Source organism: Bos grunniens, chromosome 2, assembly GCF_055505025.1.
Source record: "Bos grunniens cultivar Pamir isolate PY7600 chromosome 2, Bosgru_T2T1.0, whole genome shotgun sequence".
Classification (NCBI taxonomy): Eukaryota; Metazoa; Chordata; class Mammalia; order Artiodactyla; family Bovidae; genus Bos; species Bos grunniens.
Window position 1 is genome coordinate 123,066,792 of NC_141166.1, and position 22,848 is coordinate 123,089,639.

General features: G+C 37.0%; 1 protein-coding gene across 2 annotated transcripts in view; it reads left to right on the top strand.

Annotated features, from left to right (window-relative positions):
- The first annotated feature begins 5,768 nt into the window (after positions 1–5,768).
- The window catches only part of DNAJC10 (DnaJ heat shock protein family (Hsp40) member C10), a 49,464-nt gene continuing 32,384 nt past the window's right edge, over positions 5,769–22,848 (top strand). The window contains exons 1-9 of one of the 2 annotated variants that reach the window (XM_086361479.1): positions 5,769–5,957; positions 6,521–6,576; positions 7,504–7,853; positions 9,449–9,611; positions 11,132–11,182; positions 16,979–17,061; positions 17,295–17,426; positions 17,977–18,070; positions 19,350–19,427. In XM_086361479.1, the coding sequence (XP_086217605.1) occupies positions 7,650–7,853; positions 9,449–9,611; positions 11,132–11,182; positions 16,979–17,061; positions 17,295–17,426; positions 17,977–18,070; positions 19,350–19,427 (805 nt within the window). In that variant the 5' untranslated portion in view covers positions 5,769–5,957; positions 6,521–6,576; positions 7,504–7,649. The remainder of the gene's footprint in view (positions 5,958–6,520; positions 6,577–7,503; positions 7,854–9,448; positions 9,612–11,131; positions 11,183–16,978; positions 17,062–17,294; positions 17,427–17,976; positions 18,071–19,349; positions 19,428–22,848) is intronic. The other variant, XM_086361485.1, reaches the window with a different exon arrangement.

Here is a 22,848-nt window from a genome sequence, read left to right on the forward strand (position 1 = left end):
ACTTAACATCCCTGGAACTTATTTCATAACTGGAGGTTTGTAACCTTTTGCCCCTTTCCCCCATTTCACCCTCCTCCCCTCAGCCTCAGCCAACCACACATGTATTCTCTATATCTATGAGCTTGGTCTTTTGTTTTGGGTTTTTTTTAGAATGCACATATAAGTGAAATCACACTCTGCAAGCTCATTACTCTTAACATAATACCCTCAAAGATCATTCATTTGTCTCAAGTGGCAATATCTCATTCTTTTTATGGCTGAATAATATTCCACTACATATATATATTTTTTTTTTCCTTATCTATTCACCCTCCAGTGAACATTTAGGCTGTCTCCACATCTTTGCTATGGTGAATAATGTTCCAGTGAACATACTGATGCATATTTTATTTATAATTAGTGTTTTCATCTTCTTCTGATAAATACCCAGAGGTAGACTTGCTAGATTTGTGATAATTCTATTTTTAGCTTTTTGAGGCACCTCCATACTGATTTCCACAGTGGCTACACCAATGTAGATTCTCACCAACAGTGCACAAGGGCTCCCTTTTCTCCATGTCCACTCCGGCATTTATCTCTATAACAATAGCCATTCTAACAGGTGTGAAGTGGCATTTCATTGTAGTTTTGATTTGCATTTCCGTGATGATTATGTAATAGGGAAGAAACTGTGTATTCCATTACAAGTTAATCACGAAAGGGATGGTGCCTAAAAACTTGTTTTTTTTTTTGCTTATAAAGAACCTTCACTGTGAAAAGTTTAGGATACAGTCTTTTTTTTTTTTTCCAATTCTTTTTTTTTTTTAATTTTATTTAACTTTACAATATTGTATTGGTTTTGCCATATATCAAAATGAATCTGCCACAGGTATACATGGGAACCCTGCCTCCCAAATAATGAGCATTAAGCTACAATTCCTTTGTATAGCTCACAGCAAACATCCTGACCAGGCCCACCTGTGAATGTCTACAGGCAGGACAAAATTAACACAACCCCTCTGGAGGTTGACCTGAACCAGGAAACATTTGACTTTACTCCTTCCACTTTTAGTATAAAAGAAGCCTAAATTCTAACTCAGGTAAAATGGATTTTTAGGACACAAATCTGCCATTTTCTCAGTCTGATGGTTTTCTGAATAAAATTGCTAAAAATGTGGTCTCTAAATTTATTGGCATGCTGTGCAGGAAGCAGTAAGTATGACCTGGACTCAATAACAATTAATGAGTCTGAGCATCTTTTCACGTACCTATTGGACATCTGTACTTAGGAAAAAATGTCTATTCAGATCCTCTGCCCATCTTTTAATTGGATATTTTTAAAATTTGTTTTGTGAGGTTTTTTTTGTTATTCAGTTACCCAGAGGGATGGTATGGGGAGGGAGGAGGGAGGAGGGTTCAGGATGGGGAACACATGTATAATTTTTTTTTAATTAAAATTGAATAAAAAAAAAAAGAAGAGAAAAAAAATAATAAAATGAAATAAATTAAAAATAAATAAATAAATAAATAAAATAAAAATAAAAAAAATAAATGTTTTATCAAATACATGATTTTCAAAATTTTTCTTTCATTCCATGGATTGCCTTATAATTTTGTTATTTCATTGACTGTAAGACATTCTTGATGTTAGAGTTTCCCAAGATTTTATCCTTGGTCCACAACTTTGCTTATTCTGCATACTTTTTCTGAGTAATCTTATTCATGCTCATGGGTCCAACTACCACAGATTAGTTGATAATCTCCTGTTTTCTTCTCTAGTCTAGACACTTTACATGAATTTTATACTCTGTGTCTTTATTTGGACATGATATCAGATCAGATAAGATCAGATCAGTCGCTCAGTTGTGTCCGACTCTTTGTGACCCCATGAATCGCAGCACGCCAGGCCTCCCTGTCCATCACCAACTCCCAGAGTTCACTCAGACTCACGTCCATCGAGTCAGTGATGCCATCCAGCCATCTCATCCTCTGGCGTCCCCTTCTCCTCCTGCCCCCAATCTCTCCCAGCATCAGAGTCTTTTCCAATGAGTCAACTCTTCGCATGAGGTGGCCAAAGTACTGGAGTTTCAGCTTTAGCATCATTCCTTCCAAAGAAATCCCAGGGCTGATCTCCTTCAGAATGGACTGATTGGATCTCCTTGCAGTCCAAGGGACTCTCAAGAGTCTTCTCCAACACCACAGTTCAAAGCCAATTCTTTGGCACTCAGCCTTCTTCACAATCCAACTCTCACATCCATACATGACCACAGGAAAAACCATAGCCTTGACTAGACGAACCTTTGTTGGCAAAGTAATGTCTCTGCTTTTGAATATGCTATCTAGGTTGGTCATAACTTTCCTTCCAAGGAGTAAGCATCTTTTAATTTTATGGCTGCAATCACCATCTGTAGTGATTTTGGATCCCAGCAAAATAAAGTCTGACACTGTTTCCACTGTTTCCCCATCTATTTCCCATGAAGTGGTGGGACCAGATGCCATGATCTTCGTTTTCTGAATGTTGAGCTTTAAGCCAACTTTTTCACTCTCCACTTTCACTTTCATCAAGAAGCTTTTGAGTTCCTCTTCACTTTCTGCCATAAGGGTGGTGTCATCTGCATATCTGAGGTTATTGATATTTCTCCCGGCAATCTTGATTCCAGCTTGTGCTTCTTCCAGCCCAGCGTTTCTCATGATGTACTCTGCATATAAGTTAAATAAACAGGGTGACAATATACAGCCTTGACGAACTCCTTTTCCTATTTGCAACCAGTCTGTTGTTCCATGTCCAGTTCTAACTGTTGCTTCCTGACCTGCATACAGATTTCTCAAGAGGCAGGTCAGGTGGTCTGGTATGCCCATGTCTTTCAGAATTTTCCACAGTTTATTGTGATCCACACATCAAAGGCTTTGGCATAGTCAATAAAGCAGAAATAGATGTTTTTCTGGAACTCTCTTGCTTTTTCTATGATCCAGCAGATGTTGGCAATTTGATCTCTGGTTCCTCTGCCTTTTCTAAAACCAGCTTGAACATCAGGAAGTTCATGGTTCACATATTGCTGAAGCCTGGCTTGGAGAATTTTAAGCATTACTTTACTAGCATGTGAGATGAGTGCAATTGCTCGGTAATTTGAGCATTCTTTGGCATTGCCTTTCTTTGGGATTGGACTGAAAACTGACCTTTTCCAGTCCTGTGGCCACTGCTGAGTTTTCCAAACTTGCTGGCATATTGAGTGCAGCACTTTCACAGCATCATCTTTCAGGATTTGGAATAGCTCAACTGGAATTCCATCATCTCCACTAGCTTTGTTCGTAGTGATGCTTTCTAAGGCCCACTTGACTTCACATTCCCGGATGTCTGGCTCTAGGTCAGTGATCACACCATCGTGATTATCTGGGTCGTGAAGATCTTTTTTGTACAGCTCTTCTGTGTATCCTTGCCATCTCTTCTTAATATCTTCTGCTTCTGTTAGATCCATACCATTTCTGTCCTTTATGGAGCTCATCTTTGCATGAAATGTTCCTTTGGTATCTCTGATTTTCTTGAAGAGATCCCTGGTCTTTCCCATTCTGTTGTTTTCCTCTATTTCTTTGCATTGATCGCTGAAGAAGGCTTTCTTATCTCTTCTTGCTATTCTTTGGAACTCTGCATTCAGATGTTTATATCTTTCCTTTTCTCCTTTGCTTTTCACTTCTCTTCTTTTCACAGCTATTTGTAAGGCCTCCCCAGACAGCCATTTTGCTTTTTTGCATTTCTTTTCCATGGGGATGGTCTTGATCCCTGTCTCCTGTACAATGTCACAAACCTCATTCCACAGTTCATCAGGCACTCTATCTATCAGATCTAGGCCCTTAAATCTGTTTCTTACTTCCACTGTCTGTGTCTTTATTTGAACATGATATAGGAAATGTGAAATAGATATATCCAAATCAGAAACCTTTATCTTTTCCCTAAATAGATCTTCATTCAGTGAGTGGTACTCATCCACCTAAAGCAGAAGTTAACCTTAGAGCTTTTCTTTATCTCCTACATCCCACTATTACCATTCTTGGCAAATTTACTTTTCTGTTTTCCATTTCTCCAGTAGCTACCAGAATGATCTAAAATACAATCTCAGTCCCTTACTTAAAAGCTTTTAGTAGCTTTCTTATTACCTGAAAGGTAGTCTATGTCTTCATCATGGCATAAAACCCACTGTAATGTGGTCCCTGCTTTATTCTCCAGTTTTCCTTTTTGCTTTTCAATTTACTCTAAAGATTTTGGCGGCTCACAGTGTGCCATAATGATTAACATTACAGTCTCTGGAGCAAGGCTGCTCAGGTATGAACCCCAGCTCTGTCAGATATTTACCTTGTTTTCCTCAACTGTGAACTGGATATAATAATAGTCCCTATCATATCAGAGAACTTGGAGGACTGAATTACATGTGTTCTTAGACCAGTTCATGGCACTCATTAGCTACTATTACATGAGGCTACTTCTAATATTTCTGCCTTTGCTCTGGCTACTTTCTCTTCTTTCTGGTCAGGTATTAGTTTAGCTATGGATCCTACATGCTCATCATTTTTTAACAAGCTGACATTTGATTTACTACACATGAAAATATTACCACTCATATTAAGGTTGCTGTCCTAAGTAGGCATTCTTTTCATTAGGATGTTTTTTCTTTTGATGGCTGCAAATGCATCTACTTCAACTGTTCTAGTTATATTGTGTGTGCGCTCAGTGTTCTCAGTTCAGTTCAGTCGCTCGTGACCCCATGAATCGCAGCACGCCAGGCCTCCCTGTCCATCACCAACTCCCGGAGTTCACCCAGACTCACGTCCATCGAGTCAGTGATGCCATCCAGCCATACTTCAACTGTTCTAGTTATATTGTGTGTGCGCTCAGTGTTCTCAGTCACGTCCAATTCTTTGTGACCCCATGGACTGTAGCTCGCCAGGCTCCCCTGTCCATGGGATTTACCATTCAAGAATACTGGAGTGGGTCGCCATTTTTACTCCATGGGATCTTCCCCACCCAGGGATTGAACGTGTGTCTGTTACCTCTTCTGCACTAGCAGGCTGATTTACCACTCCGGGAAGCCTAGTTATAATGCTGTAGATCAAAATGCAGTTTATACACCATATCATTTAGATGTAAATGGTGGGAGAGAGGAGTATGCACAACTCCCCAGTTTCCAGCTTGAATGACCAGGAAGTCGGGCAAAACAATAGAACACTCACGTTTGTCGCCTACACACACACTCATAACTATTTTTATTGCTTCCAAATTGCCTACTGCCTCTTCACTGTAGACTGACACTGCTATCAATGTCACTACAGTTTAGTTTCCCTTTTCCTTCAAAATTTCCCCTTTCTGGCCCACTCACCCACCAAACAGAAAAGTACTGGTATGGGTCTGCCTTTCCCTTTAAGAACAGGGTCAGCGAGAAACTGCACGCCAAAACCAGCCCTCCGAATAGTTGCCGTAACCACAGCAACGGGAGCAGGAAGGGGCGGGCTACGTCGTCCTGCGTCCGGTCCGCGGCGCGCACCCGCCGCAATGGTGCGGGTGCGCGGGCTTCGTGGTTACAGCGTGTTCTTCAGCTCCGGGTTGAAGCCGGAGCCGGACCCGGAGCCGGATTCCGCGCCGAGGGCCACGTCAACCTAAACCTACACCGCCCTCCCCACCCTGTTCGGCCCGCAGGTCCTTAGGCGAATCCTCCCAAGCTGCGGCCTCCACGCCTTTCCCACAATGCACCGCGCCAGGCCCCGCCCCGCCTCGCCTAGGAGACCGCCGCGCGAGGAGCAGACCCGAGCCGGCTGCGCTGGTAGCTGCCGGTGTGGCTGGTCCAACCCCATCACAGGCGCGGCGGCCCAGCGGTCAGAGAGTACGTGCTTCCCTCCGGAACGCATAGGTTGTGTTTGGCGGTGTGGGGTCCAACCCCGGGGATTGAGGATGGGGAAGTAGCTGCAGGAGACGACCCCGCAACACCGAGGTGGGCTTGGATCCGGGGCCGGGGCTTTACTGGAGCTAGTAGCGGCCTGGGCTCTCCGGGACAGGCGAAATGGCCTGTACGCTGGAATTCTCCCCCCCGCTCTTCGCTCTTGTGGCTGGATTTTTGTGTTCTCTCTCCCAGTCGTCTTTCCCCCTGCTAGCTACACCATCCTTTCTTCAGCGATTCCTGCTCAGCGGTTGCCGGCTTTTTGCTCCAGTTTCTCCCTTTAGCCTCAGTTATCCAGGTTTCTGTCTCACTAACCCTGTCTGAGGTCTCACACACCAGCAACCCTTGACTCCCAGTGACTCCCATCTTTTCCCACTCGCCGCAACCCATTCTGGAGTGGTGGCAGCAAGGAGTTCGTGTTGAATTTACCTGCAGCTTCCACCTGTTCCGCACCTCGGCGCGTAGCAAGTCAGGCACGCCCACGCCTACTTTGAGCACCAGCGCTGGGCAGGGAACAAATAGCGCTTATCAAGTGGTGTTTGCTAATATGATCTCTTTTATTCTAAATGTTTTCTAGTCTGGATGTTTATTAATCTACATCGCTCTATTTTACAAAGGTTTTTTTGGTGACGTGAGAAGGAAGGATTAGAAATGAATCGAAAACCGTTCACAGGTGAGAAAAAAGTTAAAATAGGCATTTAGGATTAAATGACGAAAGGAGGAACTGAGAATGCTTAGAAAAGTTAGGTTTTTCGAAACATTATGAGATCTTTGGAACTAAAGTATATACAAATTTGCATGTGATTTGATTTTATTTTTATCCTGCCCAGGTTAGCGTGTCTGAATGACTGATTGCTTCTCTTTTTTTCCTATTTTTATTTATGCCAAATGTAAACTTTGTAGTGAAATTACACATAACTTGCAGTTATTATTCTGCTCGTTATATAAAATAGTAACTGCTTAGATAGAAGAAAAGCACCTTCTGAGAAAATTCAGAAGAAAAAACGGGCGACTTTGTACGTTATCTGTTACAGTGATAGAAATTCACTGCCGTTTTTGCTTCGGTTTTGTGAAAAATAACGGACTCTTTGGAAGGATCTGGTGCTGCTTTCTTGTACCCCCAAAGAATATTTCCTACAAGTGATATTTGGAAATGAAAACTGGATAGGCGTAAATGGGTGGAGAAATAACCAAAAAGGAAGCAGATCAAAAGGGCCGGTCTTAAACTGGGTAGAAGGAAGGAAGTAGCTCCTCACCTCCTGTTCACCACCACCGCCCCCCCCGCCCCGCCCCTGTTGTGATGCTTAGAATTGCTGCATTTGTTTGTAAAACGTTCTAGACGGCTGCAGCCACACTAGCTCCCTTTTTTTTAACCTTTATCTAGTGCTGTCTTGACACGAATGATCGCATGAATCTGGCTACCTAGATAATGGAAGGAAGGAAGCGGGCCCCCAAAGAACAGAGCCTGAGGCACTCACCCTGATTTGCCATTTACTGGAGATTATATTACTGGTCATATTATTTAGTAAATAGTGCTGTTGATGGGTTGGGGGTTTTTTTGTTTGTTTTTAATGTAATTTACCTGATTTTTTCTCTTTAGATTAACATTTGGGGAGACAATTTATGATGCCTGTTTCACTTTTGGAGTAATGTGGACAGAAGTTCTCAAATTTGCATATTACATCAACTGGAACCAGTGGCATTATCTTAATGTTTATTTAAATCAGAACTTGTACAAGAAAAACAATGGGAGTCTGGTTAAATAAAGATGACTATGTCAGAGACTTGAAAAGGGTCATGCTCTTTTTTCTAGTAATGTATATGGCCATTTTAGTGGGTACAGATCAGGATTTTTACAGTTTACTTGGAGTATCCAAAACTGCAAGCAGTAGAGAAATAAGACAAGCTTTCAAGAAATTGGCATTGAAGCTACATCCTGATAAAAACCCGGTAGGTAAAAATTTCTTTTTAACCATCTGATTAATGTGTTTTAAATTAGTGCTCAGAATTCTTAAGAGCAATCACTACTAGTCAAAAATCATAATTCAAATCTGTACTAAAAACAGAGGAAGCTAAATATTCTAAATTTAGAGGAGTTAAAGGAATATCAGTATCAAAATGCAGTTCTCTCGATTTGAAAACTAATTTCCAGCAGTTCTGTTACAGATGTTAATCATAAAGCAGAAGTAGTTTTCTTTGTAAAGCAGGTTAAAATCAAGTATTTTAGAACAGTAAGAAAAAGTATTTGCTTAGAACATATAGATGGTATGTCTTGCTAAAAACAGCAGCAATAGCTATTAATACCATGCTTCCACTTTTTTCTCCTATGTACAAATCTAAAACCAGAGTCAGAAAGTATTACAAAGTAAAACTTGGCAGCCAAGTCCAGTTAATGCCAATCATAAATATTTGGTTATGTATTCCATAATGTAATCTTTCAAAACTTTTAATTCTTAAGATATTTTTATAATTTATCTCATTTTGTCTTTTTCTTAATGAGATTTGATAATCAAGAAGAAAGATTTAACTATAATTTTCTAGATAAAGTTTTTATTGTTAACTTCAGTAACTATTTTTAAAATTATTTTTACTTATTTTTATTTTTGGCCACACCACTCTGCTTGCAGGATCTTCCCTGACCAGGGATTGAACCCAGGCCACCACAATGAAAGGAATCCTAACCGCTAGGCCACCGGGGAAGTCCCTAGATAGAATTTTAAGTAGGATTATTTTATTTCCATCACATAAAGCCAAGCAATAGAATTGGTATTGCTCTAAAACTCTTGTTAATTGGTAATCTTTTCCTGAGATCAACATTCTGTTGTGTATAGGATTTTCATTTTTTCAAATTTTTCTTTAAATTTTCAAATGTCATTACCTGAAAATTTAAAGTGGAGCTGGTGTAATAATAATAGAAATAAATAAACAATAAATGTCATGTGCATAAGTCATCGAGAAACCACACCCCATGCCCCACCCCACCCGTTGAAAATTTATCTTCCTTGGGAAGGGTCCCAGGTGCCAGAATGGTTGGGGCTTGCTGATTTAAATGAAAGCATTCTTCGAAAAGCAGTTCTATGAGAAACACTGACAAATGAAACATATCAGTCCAGTTTTGAGTTATTATTCTGGTATTAGTTCTTATGTAATTATATGATAGATTGTGTTACATACTTTTTTTTAGATTTTGCCTCAAATAGGTAACCTAAAATTTTCTTTGTGATTGTTTTAGAGGTCACACATAATATTTACAATATTGTTTCCAAGGGTTCATTAGTCTGTTTTTTCTGTTGCATCTATTAGAGGTCATAATTTTATGACCACCTCTGATCAGCCTCTTGAGGCATTAATTCTCATTTCTCTGTTACTTTTCTTAATTTTTTGTAGTTTTTTAAAAATACTTTTTTTACTTTTTAATTTCAATGTGTGATGCCCATTTCATATTAAACTACTCCTCATCTTGGTATCTACTCTCAAAGAATTCTCAGAATTAAATCAGTTGATTGTGTATCTGAAACAAATATTATATCTAATGTTTTTAATAGAATAACCCAAATGCACATAGTGATTTTTTGAAAGTAAATAGAGCATATGAAGTACTCAAAGATGAAGATCTGCGGAAAAAATACGACAAATATGGAGAAAAGGGACTTGCAGATAATCAAGGAGGCCAGTATGAAAGCTGGAATTACTACCGTTATGATTTTGGTAAGATGATAGATATTCCTTATGAAGTTATTTTTTATTCAAGTAAATTAGAAATTAATTTTGTTTCACCAGTTAGCTTATTTATGTAATTAATGTGCATCCCCTAGACCCTCTTTTTAATGCAACATGGGAGTGGAATTCAAGAGGAAAGTCAAGTAGTATGTAGATCCATGAGTAAATATGGAGGTGTTTTGGTCATAATCTTGTTAAATACTTAAAACGATTGCATTTAATTTTTAAAAATATTTGTATTAGAAGTTAACTATTGAAGCCTTCTAGTATTTTTAGAGCAGCATATTTTCCAGGAAAGATTGAAGTTTCCTTTAATAGTGGTCACGTCAGTAGAAATACCATCCTTCTTGGTGATGAATGATGGCTTGAGGTGTGACAGGAATGAGAGGGCAAGAGCAGGGAGAGTGAACAAGTAAAAGGGATGGAGGGCGGGGAAAGTAAACGCAGGTGTCAAGCGAAGAGGGAGCGTTCTGATACCCAGTGGTCATTTATTAGCCTCAAATGCAGGCTGAGAACTCAAGTATGCTTTTATCTTAGACTCAATAAAATATTTTCAGTTTACATCTGCAGTATTTATTTCTTGAAACTGACTTTTCAATATAATATTTTCAGGTATATTCCCTATCGTTTGATAGTCTATAACAAGTGTTACAAGTCAGTATTTCATAGGCTACGTCAGTATTTCACAGGCTAAGTCTGGCCTGCCACCTGGTTTTGTGAAGTTTTATTGGAATGCAGTTTTGCTCATCTATGTACATATTATTTTTCACACTTCAGGGCAGAGTTGCATAGTTGTGACAAATCATATGTCTCAGAAAATCAAATACTAACCTCTGTATATATCTGTCACTTAATATTTATTCATTGATATCTTACATAGTAATGAGAAACTTACATTGGTGTTATTATAATAAATAAATTTTATATTTAAGTTTGCTTCTACCTCTGCAAATACTCTAATTATATAAGACATTTAGTGATACAAAACATTTTTAAATGATAGCACATTAAAAAGAAAAACATGCAGTCTGAAGGTGAATGAGATCTGAAAGTAATATACTATTCCAATTTCCTGGTTTGGATATTGTACTAAAATTACATGGTATGTCACCATTAGGGGAAGCTGGGTAAATGGGAGTCCGAACTATTTTTACAACTTAATAAAAGTCTATAATTATTTTCAAATAAAAGCTTCTTCAAAAAAACATAATAAAACTTTTCTGTGGAGATGAACTTGTGTGACTGTTAGGAGCCACACCCGCAACACAGGCACCTGTGACATATCAGGAAATGTCTTTTGATCACTCTAATAAATGTATCACCGCTGTTACTATTTACTCTTTGCTTTACTCCTAGAAAAGTAGAATAGATTCTTAGTGTTGCATATTCTTCAACTTGAGATTTAGAATAATCTTGATTTTTGATGATTGAAAGAAAATGACATTTTTAATGTGCTTATTTATATGATGAAGTTTTAATTTTATAATTTTATTTACTTCTAAAATTAGGTATTTATGATGATGATCCTGAAATCATAACATTGGATAGAAGAGAATTTGGTAAGTTTGTGCATTTATGATTTTCCAAAACTAGTTTAAGACCAGTCTCTCTAACTAAAATTCCCTCAAAGACAAATGTATTTAGAATTTAGAAGTTTTTCTAATTTTAGCAAGGTAAATGGTATATGCTGCTGCTAAGTCGCGTCGGTCGTGTCTGACTCTGTGCGACCCCATAGACGGCAGCCCACCAGGCTCCCCCGTCCCTGGGATTCTCCAGGCAAGAACACTGGAGTGGGTTGCCATTTCCTTCTCCAATGCAGGAAAGTGAAAAGTGAAAGTGAAGTCGCTCAGTCCTGTCCGACTCTTCATGACCCCATGGACTGTAGCCTACCAGGCTCCTCCATCCATGGGATTTTCCAGGCAAGAGTACTGGAGTGGGTTGCCATTGCCTTCTCCAAAATGGTATATATTGTATTTTAAATAATGTTTTATAATCATCATCGAGATTTTAACATAGTTTCTTTTATTGTAGATTTTAGCATATCATCAACTTTCCTTCTATTATGTTAATGAATGTTTCAAACATTCCTGTGTATTAGCTACTATTATTCCTCTTATTTGGCAGCTGAAACCATAGAAGTGCTAGCAACATCCTCAACATTCTATACTTGTGTTTGTGTATAATTGACATATTTGAGATAATGAACCAGTATCTATTCTATTTTTCTATATTTTTTCACATCATTAAAAAAAACTTGCAGAAATACTTCTGGTTTTGTGTTTCAGAGTTTTAAATAAGTATGTGGTCATTTTTGCAAGTAGATTTACTTTAATCTGTGATTTGTGTGAAAATGGATATAAAAATATACTTCTGTACTTTGCAGTGTACTTTAGAAAACGTTCAGGATTCTTAATACTTTCAAACTAGTACACTTTTAGTAAAATATTCTACTTTAAAACTATATTTTACCTTAAATCATATTTCAATTTTATTTTGCTTTGTTACAGTTTCATTTAATTAACTAAAATGACTTACTAGGTGCAAAATGTATATGTAATTTCTCATTTTAATAATGTGTTAAAACCAGTGGGTTTTGTACAGTTCCTTCTAAGCAAAGGTTGCATCATATTCGTATTTTCTACAACATAGTGAGTTCAGGTCTACGAGATAGCTATTCAGTACATTATTTTGTTTAAAGTCTTGTAGTGAATACCTGAATAAGTTCTAAGGAACATTAAATAATATCTTCTCTATTAAAAAAAATGAAAGAAAATTTTATTTGTATTATTGGTAGACAGAATTGATACTCATATCACATGCTGGCAGAATCATAACTTACTGGCAGGTAGTTGTATGAACCTATTGCTTTTTATGTCGTTATTGCCTCATCTGCTAGTCTATCAGTAAGTATTTTGTCCTATGGGACAGAAAATTTGGAATTAGAGATAGAGGAACCGAACAAAACCTGCAAGCTGATTAAATCATGAATTTACCCAGAATGAAAGACTTTCCTGATGGCTGTATTATACATGGGTTCAGACTTTTTCAGATTAGTCATTACAGAGAAAAGGTTAAGAACTGCTAATAGTTCATGTAGAACTCCAAATAGTAGTTAAAAATAGATTACAGTCACAAAATCTTAGAGACAGTTATTCAGAAATAATTAAATGACTTCGACAGGTTCAGTGCAAAGTGGCCAATATTCCATTTGAACTCAAATACTACCCTGTGTGTGACTAGACTAAGACAGGGTGATCCCAGAGTTTCAGTTGAAGAAGCCAAGGGAGGAGGAAAAGGATGGATAGTCCTTATCAGTTTGTGCTTATGTAAATATCACATTAGCCTACTTGGTGTGGGTCTCTTCCTATTACCAGTAGTTTCTATTGGTTTGGTTTACCTAATTTATCTTTTGTGTAACTAATAATTATGAGGTTATTTTTAAGGTATTTTGTGTTCGTTTGCTCCAGAGAGAAATTCTGTTTTCTTTTGACTAAAGTCACTAACAACCTTAGATCAGTTTTTTCCAGGGATTGAAATAATTGGAAAGCTGAGCTTTGGACTTATACAAGACTAGTCTCTTTTCAGTTCACCTTTATATATAGAACCCTCTCTACGTGTGCCCTGAACTTCATTCTTCTGTCTCTTGTCTCATGAATCTATTGAAAGCTGCATAGTTTCTTGCCTGTCAAGAGGTGGCAAACATTAACCCCCTGATTTCTACCTCCTCCTGTTCCTAGGGGTCCCGTAATTCTTCAACTGCATTGGTAACTCTGATGCTTTCAACAGAAGTCTTCTGTATTTTGTCCAATTCTGCAATTGTGGTGGGAGAGTTAATCCAAATTACCTCAGTTCAGTTCAGTTGCTCAGTCGTGTCTGACTCTTTGCGACCCCATGGACTGCAGCACACCAGGCCTCCCTGTCCACCAACTCCTGGGGTTTACTCAAACTCACGTCCATTGAGTTGGTAATGCCATCCAACCATCTCATCCTCTGTTGTCCCCTTCTCCCACCTTCTATCTTTCCCAGCCTCAGGGTCTTTTCAAAAGAGTCAGTTCTTCACATCAGGTGGCCAAAGTATTGGAGTTTCAGCTTCAGTCCTTTCAATGAATATCAGGACTGATTTCCTTTAGGATGGACTGGTTTGATCTCCTTGCAGTCCAAGGGACTCGCAAGAGTCTTCTCCAAGACCACAGTTCAAAAGCATCAATTCTTCGAATTACATAGTTCACTTTTATCAGGAGTAGAATTCAACTGTAATACAGAAAAGAAAATGTGATTAATACACTTGACTTTGAAGTTCTTATCCTTCCCATTAAACGTGATTTGTATTATCTTTTTATAAGTCACAGAAACGTTACTAAAAACAAGTTCTAGATAGTATCTGCAAAAACAGAGAATATCCTGCACTTAACACCAGTTATTTGGAGTAGTTACCCACACAATACATGCATTCTTTTGAAGACAAACTCAAGAAATGAAAGAGGAACTCAAAGCACTTCAGCTTTTTTTTTAAACATTTTTCTGGGGCTAACAGAAGCTGTTAGCTATAATTGTATAAATGTTAACAAACATTAGCTGTATAGTTTAGAAATTGAAAATCACATTTTGAAATATACTTCTTTTCTGGGTCACTGAGTTGTACAAAAACATCTCATTGTGCTTTGATAATAGAATTTTACAGATATTGTCAACAATAGTGGGAACTGGGCAAATTAGAAGTACTCTATGAAAACAAAGTACCAAGGTGGAAAACAAATTTCTTGTAATGAGAACTCTCAGGATTTCTTTTAACAACTTTTATATGTAATATACAGCATTGTTGATTATATTGTACATTACATCCCTAGTAGTTATTTGTCTTATAACTCAAAGTTTGTTTCTTTGGACCACCTTCATCCAGTTACCCCTTTCCCCCACCTCTGCCTCTGCTAACCACAAATCTGATCTCTTTTTCTGTGAGGTTGTTTTTGAAGTATAATGACCTACAACACTATATTAGCTCTTGTTACACAGCATAGAGATTTGTCATTTCTATGCATTTCAAAATGATTGCTATGGTAAGTCTAATTACAATATGTCACCATACACAGAAACTGTATAGTTACTGAGGATACTCCTCACACTACATAGCAGTCTGTATATGTGTGTATGATTATTTTAATTTTCTGATCTCATAGGTTCAAACTCATTATAACAACCCTGCATTTTACTCCTCCCACCACAACATTCACAGATTTTAACATCATATTTTACATATTTTTGTATGTTTCTTAATTACTTATTGTGGATATAGATGATTTTTCTATTTTGTCTTTTAACCTTCCTACTAGCTTTATACATGACAGATTTAACTACCTTTATTGTATATTTGGCTTTAACAGTGAGATTCTTTCCTTCTGTAATTTTCATGTTTGTAGTTGTAGCCTTTTCTTTTTTCACTTAGATAAATCCCCTGTGGCTGACTCATGTTAGTATATCGCAGAGGCCAACACCATATTGTAAAGCAATTATCCTCCAATAAAAGAAAAGTTAAAAAAAAATAATAAAATTTAAAAAAAAGAAGTCCCTATTTAAAAAAAGAAGTCCCATATTTCTTGGAAATATGGTTTCATGGTGATGAACTCTTAGCTTTTGCTTCTCTGTAAAACTTTCAATCTGTCCTTCAAATCTTAATGACAGCCTTGCTGGGTATTCTTAGCTGTAGGTTTTCCTTCTCATCACTTTAAAGATGTTCAAAGAACTTAGGAGAAGATTGAATGAACAGAGTGAGAAGTTAGAAGTTTTTGAATAAAGAGTTAGAAAACATAAAGAGCAACTAAACAGAGGTGAGAAATGCAATAACTTAAGTAAAAAATACACTGAAAGAGGTCAACAAGTAGATTATATGATACAGAGGAAGACAGTGGAAACCACTGAAACTGAACAGGAAAATGAACACAGAATAGAAATGAGGACAGTGTAAGAAACCCCTGGGATGTCATCATCCATACTGACACTTGCATTATAGAGATCCCAGAAGAATGGGGCCGAGAACATGTACGATTTTACCTCTGTTCCTACCAGTTGGTGGTCCAAGGCAGCATGGCAGTTATTTTGACAACCTAGATAGAGTGGTCTATTCATCAGACTTTATAAACTTTGCCAAAGAACAGCCAATAAAATCCTAATGTACACACTTTGCCTATAATTTTTCCCACAGATCCATGTGTCTTGGCATTGAAATGTAGGTGAACATTACTGCACACACTACTAATTAAACTGAATCAGTTATATGTATTTCGAATAGTGTGCGTGTTTTGATGTCTTAGTATGATTTATTATGACTTTTGGATTTTTTCTTTTAAAATTGCTGATTTTAGTGTGGAATTATATAGAAACTCTTTAGCCAAAAGCAAATTGTCTTAAACTTTTTGTCTTGAATGTTAGAGCACATCCTTACAATCATAAAATTTTTAAATGAATGGATTTTGTTTGTATCAGGTCCTTTATAGGTTAGATTATAACATGTAATGTAATTGTGGAGTAGATGTTATGTAGTGTTTGGTCTATTATTTTAGCAAATATATATTCATGTTTTGAATTGTTAAAAGCCTTGATCTAATACTTCAGATAACGCAGTTTTCCAAGGAAAATGTCTTATTAAGAGCAAAAAGTGAAAGTGAAGGTAGCTGAGTCATGTCTGACTCTTTGCAACCCCGTGGACTATACAGTCCCTGGAATTCTCCAGGCCAGAATACTGGAGTGGGTAGCCTTTCACTTCTCCAGGGCATCTTCCCAACCCAGGGATTGAACCCAGCTCTCCTGCATTGCAGGCTGATTCTTTATCAGCTGAGTCACAAGGGAAGCCCCTATTAAGAGCAAAGGTTAGATTTAATCTCCACAGTCCTTACTGTCATGTAAGTCCCTTACCACATTCTTTTGTAATTGGAGTAGCTGTCAGAATTTGACTGTATGCTTAACCGGTGCTGCAGATAGAACAGCCTTAAACCCCAGTCTCTGTGGTCCTTTCTCCATTTCTGTCATCCACACAACCTCTCATGTGCAGTTTGACTGTTGCTTCCTTAGGTTGCTTCCTTTATTTTTACAACTTCTTGGTGACATAGATCATGCAGTTCAAGACTACATCTTATTGAAGTAGAGCTTGGAAGAAGTTTTTTGTTGTTTTTTTGTTTAAAGGTGGTGTTTGACAGTTGAAATAGTATGTTTTCTTCTTTTAAAAATGTATAGAAAAAGATAAAGGCAATTTGAGAGATATGACTCATTTTTTTCATTTTGATCTCAAGGAAAATTGTGAACTAAAACATGTACAAACCTTTAGTAAATAATTATAAGTTGTTTGGTTTATGTATTTTTAGATGCTGCTGTTAATTCTGGAGAACTGTGGTTTGTGAACTTTTACTCCCCAGGGTGTTCACACTGCCATGATTTAGCTCCCACAGTAAGTATTTTTTACATCCTGATTATTAAAATTTTACTATTTACAGTGTATCTATTATTTGAGTGTTTTTAAAAATATGTTAGGATTTAACAATCAGAAATAGCTATCATATTTTTGCACATGTTTATGGTTTTATTTCATGAATATATTCTCCTTTAAGGAAGTATAGTTTGAAGAATGTTCAAGGAAACGTAAATTATTTTATCAGAGAACTACTTTTTTTTCCCTCATAGTGGAGAGACTTTGCAAAAGAAGTAGATGGATTGCTTCGAATTGGAGCAGTTAACTGTGGCGATGATAGAATGCTTTGCCGAATGAAAGGAGTCAACAGTTATCCCAGCCTTTTCATTTTTAGGTCTGGAATGGTAAGATATAAAATTGGCTTTTTTTTTTTATTTGATGGAACATTATAACAAGAGGAATACTAGAAAAAACACAATATGTGAATTTGTAGACTCTTTTGGTTTTTCTTATTTTAGGTGCTAACTATGCTCTAGTCATAATAAACATTTTTGATTATACTGTAAATACTTTTAGATGCCATTACTTTAACAAAAGGAAATGTTTGCCAATTTCAGTTTCCATCTTAAGGAATATAATGATAACCAATATGCATGTTGTACTTTATAATTTACAAAGTATTTTACAGGTGTTTTCTCTCATTGAATATAAAGTTCTAATTTCCCTTTCTTTCCCCAGTGTTAAGTGATAAATCTGAAACTAAAACAATTATAAATAATATTATTCACATATCTGATAGGGAATCTGTGCAATCAAGATTCTTAGCATGTCATTTAGAAAAACACTTTACCATTGAAAGACATATCTTACTTATTCAGAATAATGGAGAATCAAGGTATTTGTTTGAGTCTTAAAAAGTAAAAGATGTTTCTCTTTTTATAAATGAAAATATAGGCTGCAGTGAAATACCATGGTGACAGATCAAAGGAAAGTTTAATGAATTTCGCCATGCAGCATGTTAGAAGCACAGTGACAGAATTATGGACAGGTAATTTTGTCTTCATAATTTGCTTAATTTTCAAGGATACTTTGAATTGGTATTTCAGATTTTTCAGTAGTAATATCAGTGTTCTGATCATATTATCTTTTCCATGCTTCTTAGAAAGGAATTATGTCATTTGTTCTGAACTCTGCTAAATAATAGGCCTTTCATAAATTTAACTTATACAGAAATGAAAACAAGTTTGATGTAGGATATGGATATGAGATGGGGCTAGGTGAAAAGGCAACTTTGAAAGTGCAACTGAATATTTAGTAAAACAAGTGTTTTATTGATTTCGTAAGTATACTATATCAGGTGTAAATTTATGCCTATTCAATTTAATTTTGAAGTTTAAGAACTCTTCTAATCTCAGGCATTTAATTCATCAAGTGGCTTTAGAGGAGTTATGTAATTACTTTGTACTACCCATGAAATGATAGTATTCACTTCTAAAGTGAAAGTGAAGTTGCTCAGTTGTGTCCGACTCTTTGCGACTCCATGGACTGTAGCCTACCAGGCTCCTCCGTCCATGGGATTTTCCAGGCAAGAATACTGGAGTGGGTTGCCATTTCCTCTCCAGGGATCTTCCCGACCCAGGGATCGAACCCAGGTCTCCCACATTGTAGGCAGACGCTTTACCATCTGAGCCACCAGGGAAGCCCTAAAGGGATGCTCATATCATTCAATGAACCCAGTTATGTCTCCAAAGCTGTTAAGTTAGGGCTGTAGCCATAAACTGTATAATCTTTGCCTTCTGGGACCCCATTATTAAACCATTAAAATACAGAGTAGTGACTACTATGATAGAGGTAAGCTTAGGGAAGCATGAAGGATATGAAGGAATTCAGGTGGGGAAAGGAGGAAGGGTTAGGAAATTCTTCCTGAATGAAATCAGATCCAATCTGTCTTGAAAATGAAGAGGAATCCTTAAAAGGTCACCGTATTTGGAAGCTTGGCAATATTTCATGAATCTGACAAAAGATGGGTAAAGAGTAGAGTTGTTTGGGGAAGGAATGACCAACTGAATGGGTAGACAAAGCTCAGATCACAAGGGGCCTAACTTGCCAATTTTAGTTTCTTTCTTAATAATGAATTTAGATTTTATATGATTGGGAAAAAAAAAAGTCAGGGTAGGAATTTGACATGCTCAAGAGGATTTTTAGGAATCCTGAAAACTACTCGAGTAGATTGGAAATGGGTGAGATTAGATGGGAAATCCCATTTAGAAAATGGTTTCCATTGTGGAGTAGTAAGTGATCAGAAATTTTCTTTATTTTCTTTTAAGGAAATTTTGTTAACTCCATACAAACTGCATTTGCTGCTGGTATTGGCTGGCTGATCACTTTTTGTTCCGAAGGAAGCGGTAATATTATTTGTTGTTTTGTTATGATGAAGAGACCATGACATTTGATTTTTAGGTGACAGTCTTTTTTTTTCCCATAGCTTTATTGAGATATAATTGACATAGAACATTGTGTAACTTTAAGGTGTACAATTTGTTGATCTGAAACACTTACATGTTAGAAGATGATGACCACCATAATACTAGCTAACACCTCTATCTTGTCACATAATTACCACTTCCTTCTTGTCATGAGAACATTTAAGATCTGCTCTTTGAACAAGTTTCAAGGATTTAATACAGTATTATTAGATATAATCACTATATGCTGTATATTAGGTCCTCAGAAGCTACTAGTCTTATAATCGGAAGTATGTACTCTTAGACTAGGTGAAAATCTTAAGTATGCTACTATAATTGATTATTGTCTATTTTCAGAGTACAATTTATACTTTTTAATTTAATGTTACAATTTTTATTTAATGAATATCTTTATTATTTTACACATACGGCTGTATAATTATTAATTGCTTTTTTTAAGTTGAAGTATGTATTTACAATATTGTGTTGGTTTCAGGTGTACAGCATTCAGTTTGCTTTTTTGTGGGATCCCTTCCATTATAGATTATTACAAGATATTGGGTAAAATTCCCTGTAGTTATACAGTAAATCCTTCATATCAATTTTATGTGTAATAGTTTGTATCTGTTCATCCCACATCCCAAATTTGTCCCTTCCCTCGTCTCTCTCCCTTCTGGTGACCGTTAGTTTGTTTTCTATGTCCAAGTTTGGTTCTGTTTTGTATATAGATTGATTTGTATTATTTTTTAGATTTCACATATAAATATCATATATTTGTCTGACTTCACAAAGTATAATATTCTCTAGGTCCATTCATGTTTCTGCAGATGGCACCATTTCATTCTTTTTATGGCCAAGTACTACTCCTTGTATCCATACCACATCTTCTTAAGCTAGTTGTCTGCTAATGGACGCTTGGTTTATTTCCGTGTCTTGGCTATTGTAAATAGTTCTGCTTGAACACACAGGTGCATATATCTTTTCAAATTAAGAGTTTTTGTCATTTCTGGATATACTCAAGAGTGGAATTGCTGGATTATACAGTAGATCTATTTTTAGTTTTTTTGAGGAACTGCCATACTATTTTCCATTGTGGCAGTACCAGTTTATATTCCCACCAACAATTTGGTGGGGTTCCTTTTCTCCACACTTTGCAGCATTTATTTGTAAACTTTTTGATAATAGTCATACTTACTGGTGTCAGATAAACCTCATTGTGGTTTTGATTTGCATTTCTGTAATAAGTAGCCATGTTGAGCATCTTTTCATGTGCTGGATATCTGTGTATATGTCTTCTTTGGAGAAATGTTTGTTTAGGTCTTATGCCTTTTTTCTTTTTTTTGGCTGCACGACACAGCATGTGGGATCTTAGTTCCCCAGCCAGGGATCAAACTCGTGACCCCTGCATTGTAAGTGTGGATTCTTAACCTCTAGACAGTCAAGGAAGTCCCTGCCAATTCTTTGACTGGGTCGTTTGTTTTTTCGTTATTTCTGTCATGTGAGCTATTTAGTATTTTAGTTATTAACCCCTTTCGGTCACATCATTTGCAGATATTTTCTCCTGTTTCTTAAGTTGTCTTTTCATTTTACTGATGACTTCTTTGCTGTGCGTACTTAGAAAACCAAGCTTGTAGGTTTGGTTAGGTCCCAGTTCTTTACTTCTGCTTGTTTATTGTGTTTGCCCTGGGAGACTGATCTAAGAAAATACTGCTATAATTTATGTCTGATGTTTTGCCTGTGTTTTCTTCTAAGAGTTTTATGATGTCATGTCTTATATTTAGCTCTTTAAAGCTTTTTTTTTTAAATTGAAGTATAGTTGTTTTACAGTGTTGTGTTAACTACTGCCGTAATTAAGTGATTGAGTATACATGTGTATGCATCCTTTTTCTCTGTTCCTTTCCATTATGGTTTATCATAGGATACTGAATACAGTGCTCTGTGCTGTACAATAGCACCTTGCTGTTTATTCATTCTGTGTAACCCCAACCTCCTACTCTGTCCCTCTTCCCAAACTCTCTCCTCCTTGGCAGCCACCAGTATGCTCTCTATATCCGTGACCCTATTGCATAGATAGATTGATTTGTGTCATATTTTAGATTTCACATAAAAGCCATATCGTACGCTGTCTTCCTCTTTCTTCTGAGTGACTTCACTTGGTATGATGATCTCTGTCTGCATCCATGTTACTGCACATGGCATTATGTCGTTCTTTTTTATGGCTGAATGGTGTTCCATCGTGTATACATACCACATCTTTATCCGTTCATCTGCTAATGGATGTTTCGGTTGATTCCATATTTTGGCTGTTGTGAATAGTGCTGCTCTGAACACAGGGCTGCATGCATCTTTTGGATTGGAGTTTTGTCTGGATATATGCCTAGGGATGGTATTACTGGTCATATGGTAATACTAGTTTTCGTTTTTTGAGGAAGCTCCATAATGATCTCTATAATGGCAGTGCCAACTGACATTCCACCAGTAATGTCAGAGGTCCCCTTTAATCCACTCCCTTTCCAGCATTTGGTATTTGTAGACTTTTTAATGATGGTCATTCTGACTGGAAGTGGTACCTCACTGCAGTTATCATTTCCATTTCTCTAATAGTTAACAATATTGAGCATCTTTTCATGTGTCTATTGGCCATTGGTATTTCTTCTTTGAAGAAATGTGTATTTTATGTCTTCTGGTCGTTTCTTGATTGGGTTGACTTTTTGCTGTTGGGTTTTATGAACTATTTGTACATTTTGGAAATTAAGCCCTGGTTGGCTGCGCTGTTTGCGGATATTTTCTCCCATTCTGTAGGTTGTCTTTTTGTTTTGTTTGTGGTTTCTTTAGCTGTGCAAAAGCTTTTAAGTTTCATTAGGTCCCATTTGTTTACTTTTGTTTTTTTTCTTATTGTCTCGGGAGACTGACCTAAGAAAACATTGGTATGATTTATGTCATTGAATGTTTTGCCTGTGATTTCTTCTAGGAGTTTTATGGTGTTACATCTTCTATTTAAGTCTTGAAGCTGTTTTGTTTATTTCCATATATGGTGACAGGGTGTGTTCCAGCTTCATTGATTTACCTATGGCTCTCCAGCATTTCCAACACCACTTGAGGAAGAGATCATCTTTTCCCCATTGTATATTCTTGCCTCCTTTGTTGAAAGTTAATTGACCATATGTGTGTGAGTTTCTTTCTGGGCTCTCTATTCTGTCCCATTGATCCATCTATCTGTTTTTGTACCAATACCACACTCTTGATTACTGTAGCTTTGTAGCATTGTCTGAAGTTTGGTAGGATGATGCCTCCTGCTTTATTTTTCTTTAGGATTGGTCTGAACAATTCCTTGTCTGATTGCTGTGGCTAGGACCTCCAA